Genomic DNA, 12,907 nt, shown 5'->3' on the forward strand with positions numbered 1-12,907 from the left:
GCTTCTCAGGCCCGGACATGGCCCAGGAGAAGGGAAGCTCGACGCCCGGAAAGCTGTTCAGGGTCTGTCCTGGATGCCAGCTGCAGAACGTCTTTAAGGAGGACGAACACTCCTTTTGTCTCTACTGCTTACACGAGGACAAGACGCACGTGGAGAAGGACTGTGCGTTTTGCGGCAATATGTCAGAGCGGACCATGAAGGACCGCCACCAACGCCTCGCCAACTGGCTGGAAGGGAAGAGCCCGTCAGGCGAGAAGAAGAGGAAGAAATCCGAGCGGTCTTCTAAGACCTTTGAGGACGCCCCGGCGACGGGGGTCCAACACAAGGCCAAGCACCGCGAGTCCGCTGGCACCGGGAGCGCCGAACGGTCGGGCTCTACGGGCGCCAGGCAGGGCGCACCCTCCCCGGCACCTTCAGCCACGAGCCAACGCTCTGGGTCGGCTAAGAGGAAGGGCGAGCACCCGGCGAAGCTCCTGGAGAGGCCCCGGTCGAGCTCGAAGGCCCCATCGGAGGGGGAGCGAGGCAGTGTCCCCCCCCTCAAGGATAAGGCGGTGAGCGCACCTAAGGTGGTGAAGGCCTTAATCCATCCGGCCAAGCCCTCTATCGATACTGTCGCGGCGGCCCTGGCTCAGCCTGTGGAGGCTACACCAGTGGTGGCGACCTCGGGGCTCAGAGTCTCCCTGCCACCTCGGAGGGAGTCCTCTTTTGTGCCCATCGATAGGACCCCCGTGAAATCCCCGGCGGGGAAGAAAAAGGGGGGGCAGGGCGTCGTCGTAGATTCGGCTTCAGAGGAAGAGCTGATCGAGGTCTTAAGCCACGGCCTTGGCGTGGATGAAGACCGGCCCGTCGGGATGGATCCCGACGCAGGTGACGACGACATTGTCGAGGGTGCCGACGGGGCCCCTGATCGCCCGTCGGATCCCCCTCTGCCAGCGCCGCAAGACAACTCGGCGGCCATTTTGTTGGCTATACAGTCCTTATGCTCAGAGATAAGGACGAGACTACCGTTGCCGACGGAGGAACCTCTCCCGTCGTGGGATCCTGAACCGGGACCTTCTGGTGTTCCCCCGCCCAAGAAAAGAAGGATTCACCCTCCACCTCCTTTTCAGCCGTCGCGACCCGTCCAGCCCTCCTCCCCGTCCACCCGAGGGGATGATACGGGGACTGACACGGCAGCGACGGGTACGGACGACGAGGTATACGACGAGGATCTCCCGTCATCACCTCCCATCAGGGCTTCTCCGCCCGACGAGATTGGATCGTTCCACTCCATGATCGCCAGGGCATCCGAGCTTTTCCAACTCTGCCCTGAGGAGAAGAAAAAGGAAGGATTCCTTTATCAACGGCGCGAGGCCAAGAGGAAGACGGTCCTCGCGGTGCCTTTACTGGACGATATTTGGGATGAGGGCCTCGCCCTCCTCAAGAACCCTTCCACGACGCCAGCTAGAAGAGACCGGTACGAGAAGAAGTACCGGGTCCCGGACGCGGCCCCCCTGTGTCTCCGGGCGCAGCCTACCCTGGACTCCGTCGTCTCCGCGGCGGCCAGGAAGAAAGCGGGGGGGTGCGGCCTCCACATCGACTTCCCCACCGGATGGCGAGGGAAAGAAATTGGACGCTATGGGACGCAGGGTCATCTCGTCTGCAGCAACGACGATTAAAGCGGCCAGCGCCTTGGCTATCGTGGCCCGCTACGACAGGGAGCTATGGTACAAACTGGCTCCCCTGCTGGACTTCCTACCGGACGACAAGAGGGCGGATGCCCTGGAGATCCTACAGGAAGGTGAGGTGGCGTCGGACCACGCCATCACTATTGCCACGGACATCGCCGACACTGGGTTTCGCCAGTTGGGCAACGGCGTGTGCCTTAGGCGGCGTGGATGGCTCAAGGCTACGGACTTCCGTCAAGACGTACAGACCAGAGTCCTGGACATGCCGTTCGATGGGAACAACCTGTTTGGGAAAACAGTGGACGATTCCCTTCAGGCCATTAAAGCGGACACTGAGACGGCCCGGGCCCTTGGGGTTCTACAGCAACGACGGACGCCCTTTCGGAGCAGCGGAGGCAAGGGCGCCTCCAAAGGTTCCGGCGGCGGTTTCTCTACCTACCGTCAAGCGGCCCGCTCGTCGTCTCAGGAGGCCTACAGAGGACAAGGCAAGTCTGGCGGACCCCGCCGTCATCGCCAAGGAGGTCAAGGCGGCAAAGCCTCGTCGAAACAGGATTGAACCGGCCGTGGGGTCGGGCCCCCACCGAAGCACCCCGGTGGGAGGCCGGCTGGCGAGCTTCGTCAGCGTGTGGGAGTCCATCTCCACCGACCGTTGGGTGCTGGACGCCTTAGCCCGGGGCCACGCGCTCGAGTTTCAAAGAAGGTGCCCGCGCGTCCCCCCCGTGGCCAGGAAAGAGCTTCACGTCCCTCAGCTTCTCCTGGAGGTAAAGGCGTTGCTCAGGAAGGGCGCCATCGAACTCGTCCCAAAGAGGCTTCGGGGCTCCGGAGTTTACTCGAGATACTTCCTCGTGAAGAAGAAGACAGGAGGATGGCGCCCCATCCTAGACCTGCGACGTCTGAAAAAGTTCATCAAGGCGCAGAAGTTCCGGATGGTCACCCTCCAGCACGTCCTGGGTCAGCTGGAGGAAGGAGACTTCCTGTCGTCGTTGGATTTGGAGGATGCCTACTTCCATATTCCCATCCTAAAGGGGCACCGAAAATTCCTCAGGTTTGTGGTCCAAGGGCGTCACTACCAGTTCAAAGCCCTCCCCTTCGGACTACGGTTGGCACCCAGGGTATTTACCAAGTGCCTTGCACCGGTGGCGGTGCAGCTGCGCCGCGAGGGGAATCCACGTCTACCCCTACCTGGACGACTGGCTCATCCGAGCCAAGACGAGGGAGCTCGCCGTGGAGCACACGGCAAGGACCGTCCAACTTCTCACAGACCTGGGATTCTCCGTGAACTACGCCAAGTCCCACCTGGTACCCGCGCAAAACGCACTGTTTCTGGGAGCGAAGCTCGACACAGTGTCCCTTCTGGCCTCCCCGTCGGAGGAAAGGACCAGGTCCATCCTGGGCAAGGTACAGCGGATGTTGGTTTCCGACGCGGCCAAGGTGAGGTCCATCAAGTCCCTCCTCGGAATGATGTCTTCTTGCATCTACCTCATTCCCATGTGCAGGCTCCGGATGCGCCCGTTGCAGGAGTTCCTGGACGCGCGCTGGATCCAAACGACGGGCGGCTTCGAGGAGAGGATCACACTCGACGAGAGTTTCCGCCGAGCGGTCCGGTGGTGGGGCACCCGCGCGCATCTGACGGCGGGCATGGACTTCCAGACCCCAGACCACCAGGAGACAGTGACCACGGATGCCTCCCTGGAAGGGTGGGGAGCGCACACCGAAAATCTGCACGCGAGAGGCCTTTGGCTCCCGACGGAGAAGTCCCTCCATATCAACGTCCTGGAGCTCCGTGCAGTGTTCTGGGCCCTCAGGTCCTTCCTTCCGTCCCTCAAGGGCAAGGTGGTGAGGATCTTCACCGACAACACCACCACCATGTTTTACATCAGGAAACAGGGCGGAACCAGGTCCCCAGCACTGTCCAAGGAGGCGCAGGACCTGTGGCATTGGGCTGTCGCCCAAAGGATGTTTCTGGTGCCGTTTCATCTGGCAGGGATAAAAAACACCATCGCCGACTCACTCAGCAGGGAGCTGCGCTCGTGCCACGAGTGGGAACTACGGCAGGATCTAGTGGATCGCCTCTTCCGACGGTGGGGCACACCCCAGATCGACCTGTTCGCGACGGCGACGAACTCCAAATGCCGGAGGTTCGCCAGCAGGTTTCCCCAGGCGAGGAGCATGGGCGATGCTTTCTCGTTCCCCTGGGAGGGCCTGTTCCTCTACGCGTTCCCTCCTTTGCCACTGCTAATCCGGCTCGTCAACCAGCTCAAGAGGTCACGGTGCAGGATGATCCTCGTCGCACCTGCGTGGCCGAGGCAGATATGGTTCCCGGACCTTCTGGACTTATCAGCGTCCCCGCCAATCAAGCTGCCGGTGGACGCGGATCTACTCTCCAGGGAAGGAGGCGCCATCCTCCACCACGACCCGAAATCGCTGAGCTTGCAGGCCTGGCTCCTGCAGCGCTAGAGTTTGGAGGATACGACATACCGGCCGACTGCAGAGAGGTTCTTGCAAAGGCCAGGGCGTCCTCGACTCTTAAATGCTACGGACACAAATGGAAGAGGTTCTCTGTCTAGTGCCACGCACAGAAGATTAACCCTCTACGGATTACGGCTCCCCAGGTACTGCCGTACCTGCTGACGCTGGCCAAAGCTGGACTGGCACACGCGTCCATCAAGATTCATCTTGCTGCGATCTCCCGATACACCAGAACCACGGGCCGGACGTCCTTGTGGTCTCATCATCTGGTGAAAGAGTTCATGAAGGGACTGTTCAGATCGTTCCCGCCGGTGAAGGCTCCGGCCCCGGCGTGGGAGCTCAACGTGGTGCTGACCAAGCTCATGGGACCTCCGTTCGAGCCTCTGCACTCGGCCCCGTTGAAGTTTCTGTCGTGGAAAACAGTGTTTCTTGTGGCCATCACCTCCGCACGACGGGTGGGAGAGATCCAGGCCCTTTCCTGCAAGGCCCCGTACTTGACTTTTCACGACACGAGGGTAGTGCTCAGGTCACACCCCTCCTTCATGCCCAAGGTACCGTCGGACTTCCATCTCAACGAACCCTTGGTGTTGCCTGTGTTCTTCCCGTCGCCGGCTGAGAGGACTTTGCACTCGCTGGATGTGGCTAGAGCGCTGAAGTTCTACGTGGACCGCACAAAGTGTTTTCGGAAGACGTCACAACTCTTTGTGAATTTTGGACCTGTCAATCAGGGGAAGGCTCTCTCGAAGGCTTCCATTTCCAGATGGCTCTCCGGCTGTATCATGTACTGTCATCGGTTGGCAAACCGACCGCTGCCTGGCCGTCCGAGAGCCCATTCCACCAGAGCGATCGCAGCCACCACGGCGTTCCTTTCTGGTGTGCCCCTGCTGGACATATGCAGGGCTGCTACGTGGAGGTCGACGCACACCTTCACGAAATTCTACTGCGTCGATCGGGATTCCAGGGAGGAGTCCAGGGTCGGCCAAGCAGTGCTGCGCAACCTGTTCGCCTGAGGTGAGCCTGGTGAGGAGGTAAGATGCTTAATGTTGGGTTTGATGTAAAGCTTAATGTTGAGCCTTTGCCACCTCCCGTGGTTGTGCATGTGTGTACTGCTATGTATTCTTTATTCATGAGCATGTGAATCCATGCCAGACCCCATGCTGGAGAAGGAACAAGTTACTTACCTGTAACTGTTGTTCTCCAGCATGGGTCTGGCATGGATTCACATGCGAACCCTCCCGCCTACCCCTCTGCGGCTCTTCACTTGGTCATACTGCCACTTCACGTGCTTCCAAATCTGAAGATGGCTGCCGGAGGCGGTGCTTAGGTAGCGGGCATTCATTGGCTGTGGTCAGTATGACGCAGAGACCAGTGATTGGTTATTACTACGAAAGACAGATCAGAAACAAAACTGATACTGGTTTTTTCTTTACCGAGGATTCCCAGCCTGACGACGGGGAATATTCATGAGCATGTGAATCCATGCCAGACCCATGCTGGAGAACAACAGTTACAGGTAAGTAACTTGTTCCTTTTTTTTTAAACATTGCATCATTTTAGATTAAATAAACTAGCAACTGGTTTGACCTGAAAGTTGAATTTTCAGATTGTGAGGTTACCCCATTGGGCAAATAATTCTTCAGGTAAGTTTTTTTTTCATTAGGGTCTAATAATTGTAGTATGCTCTAATTGTACCATGCGAGAAGGTGATGAGAAAATGGCTTGAAATGGTACAGCAGTGATTTTAATCTTTATTTTGGAGTGGCATCTGGATTGACTACTGTCTGTTTCTCCGCAGGGCGTGGAGGGAAAAAGGGAGCAGTGGAAAAGTGCAGCACTTGCAAAGGTCGAGGCATTCAGGTTCATATCCAGCAGCTGGGACCAGGCATGGTGCAGCAAATTCAGACCATGTGTTCAGAATGCCAAGGGCAAGGGGAGCGGATTAATCCAAAGGACAAGTGTAAAGTTTGCAATGGCAAGAAGGTTAACCGGGAAAAGAAGATTCTTGAAGTGCACATAGACAAAGGTAGTGCATGGTTGCTCTATGCAAAATGTGACTTTTCTTTGGGTGACTTTTCTTTCTGTGAGCTTGGATGATGTGCTTGAGTGTACTCCTAGAATTGGATTGTCAAATATTCTGGACTAACAGCTGCATCTATGGGGAAGGATAGCGTGTTTTATCAATGGCTATGCTCTGAAGTTCGTGGCATACCCACATTTGAAACGGGCTGGAGGTTTGGCTTCAGGAGACAAAGCATGTGCTAAGACAGTTAAATATGTCAGTCTTAAGAAACCTTACAAGAAGACAAACGTCCACAAAGATACAAGGAGACAGTATAAGCGCTAGTTTCATTTGGAACAATCTCCTCTCATCTTTCAAGAAAACCTTGCTCATGGCTACAAAAATACCATATTAACGGAGCAGTGCCACTGCTCACTTCCTTTGTCCCATCAACCCACCTCTGCACCAGTGGCACATTGAGTTTGCAACGCTCAGTTCCAATTGGTCATTCGAGGGCTCTCGCCAGTGTAAAACATAAAGGTTAAAAAAAAAGCTATTTGCATACAGGGGGGTGGGGGGAACTGCCAACATTGACACTCATGTAGTGTTGAGTCCCCTGCATAGAGTTGCCAACTTCTACAAAACGTCGAGTTCAAAAGTAGCGTGAAACAAGCCAAAAACCGCATTAGCAATCATGCCTGTGGTATACACCTGCCTTTAGTAAGTGCTAAATGCAGGCGAATTACATGGGACTCCATTTCATGCCAGCATGAAAATCTCGTGTAGACGTGAAAGCCTGTGCCCCTTTCTTTAAGCCTGAGGAGGAGTACCCAGTGGAGATGTTAATTCAGGTTCACGTTTTCTCGTCAATTGGCTGTACAATGCCCATGCAAATTGTCATGGCCACTAACCACTGTTTGATATGGTACAAACATTGAAAGCCTCACAGACGCTGAGAGGTTTTTCTTAATATTTCATTTGTCCCTATGGCTGTCCCTTTCTTTAATCTCTAAAAGGACACCTACCTAACCCACGCTGCAGGGGGCTCTAAACCAGATTCGTTTATATAGTTTGACCGCTACTCTCTGGGTTCACGTTTATACTGGAGGTAAGCACCCAAAGGCTGGATGCCTCAGGAACTTCATAGACTGCCCTTTCACTCTCCAGTGGTAAGTAATCTAAAGGGGTATTTGAATTGCAACGTTCAGACACGCTGCCTGACTGTCTAATTTCCACCATGCCAACACATTCCTCTCCTTCTATTTCCTATGTTCTGCTCCCACTACTTTCCTCCTCCACACACCTACTTTGTCTTCCTCTTTTGTCCTTCTGTCGCTCGCTGTTTCTACGCCACGACACTTTGATATTCTATGTTCTGTTTGATACAACTAAGCCCTCCTTCACACGACTGCACCCTACACATTCGCTGGCAACGCAGTACGGCTTGTACTCGCCAACCAATACCTCACCTGCTCCAGAAATCACCAGCGCACAATGATTCGCCTTCCTTCCTCCTGTTGGTCTCATGGTCTGCCACCATCTCCTCTGACCCCACAAGAACAACCCACAACTTCCTTGGCTCTCTTAACGTCCACACTGTGCTCTGGTTGGTTGCCTGGCCCTGTTTTCTCCACCTGAGAGGTGTTCAACTCAGAAAATCCTTAAATACTGCTAGGGCCTGCTCTGTTTTCCCAGTGCAGAGCCGGGGTCGGTAAATACAGTGTCCCAGTTCGTGCTAGAGGGACCTTGGTTTGGGCTCCTGTAAGATGAATACATTCTGGTTGTGGGTCTGTAACCCCTGGCTTGGTCACTGGGGATCGAGGGCGGCTGCCGCTGCTTGAAAGGGATTCCTGCATGCTAGGTATAATTGTGTGGCCTGTTTCACAACTGGTTCAGTTGGTTGGCGTTTGAAGGCAAAGTGGTCCCGTGCACTAACTGGTAAAGTTAGTTTGAACTTGAGATACAGCCTGCGTCCTGGCACATGATTTATCTGGGAACCAAAACTCCAATGTTCCCAAGGGGTAAAATATTGGATGATTTGACTAACCTTGTTGTTTACTGGCACTGGCGGTGGTTGTCCACCCCTAGTTATGCACAACAGGTGTAGCCGTTAGGACGTTAGTTCCTGGATTTTTCTACGCCCCTCAAGGGTGAAGATTTTGTCGAGTTATGCTTCTTGGAGGATTCCAGAAGCTTCTGCGGCCTACCCGAACATGGCCCAAGAGAAAGGAAGCTCGATGCCCAGAAAGCTGTTCAGGGTCTGCCCTGATGCCAGCTACAGAATGTGTTCAACGAGGACGAGCATTCGAAATGTCTCTACTGCCTTCATGAGGACAAAACGCACGTGGAGAAGGACTGTGCGTTTTGCAAGAACATGTCGGAACGGACCATCAGCTACTGACACCTTTGTGTCTCCAACTGGCTGGAAGGAAGGAGTCCGTCAGGTGAGAAGAAGAAGCGATGGGGGCCCAAAAGAAGGCAAAGCACCGCGGGCACCGGGAGCGGTGAACGGTCAGGCTCTTCGGCTGCCAGGCAGGGCGTGCCTTCCCCGCCACCATCAACCACGAGCCAACGCTCTGATTCGGGGAAGAGGAAATCCGAGAACCCGGGTAAGCCTCTGGAGAGGCCCCGGTCGATCTTGAAGGATTCGGCCGAGGGGGAGCGAGGCGGTGACCCTCCCCCCCCCCCAAGGTGAAGGCCTCAAGCGCTCCTAAGGCGGTAAAGGCCTTGATTCACCCGGGCAAGGCCTCTATCAAGGGAGTCGTGGCGGCCCTGTCGCAGCCTGTGGAGGCTACACCAGTGGAGGCGACCTCGGGGCCCAGAGTCTCCCTGCCTCCGCGGAGGGAAGCCTCTTTCAGACCCATCGAATAGATCTCCGTGAAGACCCCGGCGGAAAAAGAGGGGGGGGGGCGGTGGCCATTGTGGACACGGACACAACATCCGAGGACGAGGTTGGCTCAAGGCGACGGATTTCCACCAGGATGTGCAAGCCAAGGTGCTGGACATGCCGTTCGACAGGAACAACCTGTTCGGAAAAATGGTAGATGAGTCCCTCCAAGCCATCAAGGCGGACACAGAGACTGCTAGGGTCCTAGGCGTTCTCCGGCAACGGAGGCCGTCCTTTCGGAGCGCCGGAGGCAAGCAGGGTGCCTCCAAGGGATTCGGCGGTGGCTCCTCTATGTACCGCCAAGCGGCCTGCTCCTCGTTGCAGGAAGAGAAGTCTTAGAGGGCCTCGACGAGGGCGTCGAGGAGGCCCGTTCCCACGGGAGGGATCCCGACGAGGGTGACGATGAGAGTGACGGCGGCACTGGCGAGGGTCCTAGTTAGCCGTCGCTTCCGGAGCCGCAGGATAACTCGGCGGCCATTTTTTGCCAATACAATCCTTATGTTCAGCGATAAGGATGAGATTGCCCTTACCACCGACAGAGGACCCGGTACCAGGTCCGACGGAGGAACCAGAGCCGGTCCCGGCGGAAGCCCCCCAAACAAGAGAAGACGGATCCACCCAGCCCCGCCTTCTCAACCCTCGTGGCCTGCTCGGCCTTTACCCACGTCCCTCGTCCCTGGGGATGACACTGGAACAGACACGGCGACGACGGGTACCGACGACGACAGCGGTGATGACGGGACGGAGCTCCCACCACCAGCCCGGGCCTCCCCGTCCGATGAGATCGGATCTTTCCATGCAATGATCGCCAGGTCATCCGAGCTTTTTCAGCTCTGCCCCGAAGAGAAGAATGAAGGTTTCCTTTACCAACGGCGCAAGGCCAGGAGGAAGTCAGTCCTCGCCGTGCCTCTGCTGAATGACATCTGGGACGAGGGTCTCTCCCTTCTCAAGAACCCGTCTACGATGCCTGCCAAGAAGGATCGGTATGAGAAGAAGTACCGGGTCCCCGATGCGGCCCCTTTGTGCCTTAGGGCACAACCTACCCCGGACTCGGTCGTCTCAGCGGCGGCCAAGAATAAAGCGGGGGGGGGTGTTGGTCTCAACGTCAACTTCCCCGCCAGACGGCGAAGGGAAGAAGCTGGACGCAATGGGACGACGAGTTATCTCGTCAGCGGCAACAACGATTAAGGCGGCCAACGCCCTCGCGATCGTGGCCCGCTACGACAGGGAGTTATGGTACAAGATCGCCCCCCTTTTGGACTTCCTACCGGATGACAAGAGGGCCGAGGCCCTGGAGATCTTGCAAGAAGGCAAAGTGGCGTCGGACCACGCCATTACGGTGGCAACGGACATTGCCGACACCGGTTTCCGCCAGCTAGGCAACGGCGTTTGCCTTAGACGCAAGGTGTCCGGCCAAACAAGATTGAACCGACAGCGGGGTCGGGTGCCCACCTAAGCACCCCGGTGGGAGGCTGGCTGGCGAACTTCATCAGCGTGTGGGATTCCATCTCCACCGACCGTTGGGTGCTGGACGCCCTGGCCCAGGGGCACGCCCTCGAATTTCTAAAAAAGTGCCCCCGCATTCCACTCGTGGTCAGGAAGCAAAATCACGTCCCTAAACTACTCTTGGAGGTGAGGGTGTTGCTCAGAAAAGGTGCCATCAAGCTCGTCCCAAAGAGGCTCCGGGGCTCTTGAGTATACTCAAGGTACTTCCTAGTAAAAAAGTAGACAGGAGGATGGCGCCCCATCCTGGACCTGCAACGGCTGAACAAATACATCCAGGCACAGAAATTCCAGATGGTCACCCTCCACCACGTGGTGGGACAACTGGAGGAGGGCGATTTCCTGTCGTCGTTGGATTTGGAGGATGCGTACTTCAACATCCCCATTCTGAAAGGTCACCGAAAGTTCCTCAGGTTCGTGGTCCAAGGACGGCACTACCAGTTCAAGGCCCTCCCGTTCGGATTGAAGTCGGCACCCAGGGTGTTCACCAAGTGCCTCGCACCGGTGGCGGCGCAGCTGCGCCTGCAGGAGATCCACGTCTACCCCTAACTGAACGACTGGCTCATCCGAGCTGGGACAAGGAAGCTCGCCGTGGATCATACAGCAAAGACCGTCCAGCTGCTCTCGGACCTGGGATTCTCCATCAACTTTCCCAAATCCCACCTGGTCCCGTCGCAAGTCGCACTGTTTCTGGGAGCAAAGCTCGACACAGTGGCACGCCTGGCCTCACCGTCGGAAGAAAGGAAGAAGGCCATCCTGGGCAAGGTGCAGCGCCTGCTGGCCACGGACTTGGCCAGGGTGAGGTCCATCAAGTCCCACCTCGGGATGATGTCCTCCTGCATAGATCTCGTGCGCCTGTGCAGGCTTTGGATGCTCCCTCTGCAAGAGTTCCTCGACTCCCGCTGGATCCAAGCGATGGGCAGCTTCGAGGACGGGATTCCGCTCGACGAGACTTTCCAACGAGCGATCTGGTGGTGGGGCACCCGCGCTCATCTGATGGCGGGCACAGACTTTCAGACCCCATCCCACCAGATAACGGTGACAACGGATGCCTCCCTGGAAGGGTGGGGAGCACACACCGGAGATCTTCATGCAAGAGGCCTTTGGCTCCCGGAGGAGAAGAAGCTCCACATCAACATCCTGGAGCGCCGTGCAGTGTTCTGGGCCCTTAGGTCCTTTCTCCTGTCCCTCAAGGGCAAGGTGGTGAGAATTTTCACCGACAACACCACCACGATGTTCTACATCCGGAAGCAGGGAGGAACCAGATCCCCAGCCCTCTCCAAGGAAGCCCAGGATCTGTGGCATTGGGCCGTCACCCAAGGGATGTTTCTGGTGCCCTTTCATCTGGCAGGGATAAAAAATACCATCACCGACTCACTCAGCAGGGAGCTGCGCTTGTGGCAACTACCCGAGATCGACCTGTTCGCGACGGCGACGAACTCCAAATGCCAGAGGTTCGCCAGCAGGTTTCCCGAGCCGAGGAGCATGGGCGATGCTTTCTCGTTCCCCTGGGAAGGCCTGTTCCTTTATGCGTTCCCTCCGTTGCCGCTCCGACTCGTCAACCAGCTCAAGAGGTCCCGGTGCAGGATGATCCTGGTCGCACTGGCGTGGCCAAGGCAGATCTGGTTCCCGGACCTTCTGGACTTGTCACCGTCCCCACCAGTCAAGCTGCCGACGGACGCGGATCTTCTCTCCAGAGAAGGAGGTGCCATACTTCATCACGACCCGGAGTTGCTGAACTTGCAGGCCTGGCTCCTGCAGCGCTAGAGTTTGGAGGGTACCATATCCCGGCTGACTGCAGAGAGGTCCTTGCAAAAGCCAGGGCGTCCTCAACTCTCAAGTGCTACGGACATAAGTGGAAGAGGTTCTCTGTCTGGTGCCGTGCACAGAAGATTAACCCTCTACGGATTACGGCCCCTCAAGTGCTGCCGTATCTACTGTCGCTAGCCAAGGCTGGACTGGCTCACGCCACCATCAAGATACATCTGGCTGTGATCTCCCGATACACCAGAACCACAGGACGGGCGTCCTTGTGGTCCCATCGCCTGGTGAAGGAATTTATGAAGGGACTGTTCCAATTGTTCCCGCCCGTGAAGGCCCCCGCCCCGGCGTGGGAACTCAACGTGGTGCTGACCAGGCTCAGGGGGGGCCATTTGAGTCCCTGCATTCAGCGCCGCTGAAAATCCTGTCATGGAAGACTGCGTTTCTTGTGGCCATCACCTCCGCACGGCGAGTGGAAGAGATCCAGGCCCTATCCTGCAAGCCTCTGTTAGGCAGAAACCTCTGCAGTTCCCTTAGGGAACACTGCAAAAGATTTAAGACTACAGGTGTTGGCAGTAAACCCACTTGGTAGCAGTCTGTACCACCTAGATTTACCTGGTA

The 12,907-nt window shown here is 56.6% G+C and overlaps 1 protein-coding gene across 2 annotated transcripts in view; it reads left to right on the forward strand.

The window, feature by feature from the left end:
* The window catches only part of LOC138580874 (dnaJ homolog subfamily A member 4-like), a 325,024-nt gene that overhangs the window by 270,781 nt on the left and 41,336 nt on the right, over positions 1-12,907 (forward strand). For both annotated transcript variants that reach the window (XM_069651762.1, XM_069651763.1), the window contains one exon: positions 5,932-6,159. In XM_069651762.1, coding sequence (XP_069507863.1) covers positions 5,932-6,159 — 228 coding nt within the window. The remainder of the gene's footprint in view (positions 1-5,931; positions 6,160-12,907) is intronic.

Source organism: Ambystoma mexicanum, chromosome 3p, assembly GCF_040938575.1.
Source record: "Ambystoma mexicanum isolate Mex_15411 chromosome 3p, UKY_AmexF1_1, whole genome shotgun sequence".
In the NCBI taxonomy this organism is placed as follows: Eukaryota; Metazoa; Chordata; class Amphibia; order Caudata; family Ambystomatidae; genus Ambystoma; species Ambystoma mexicanum.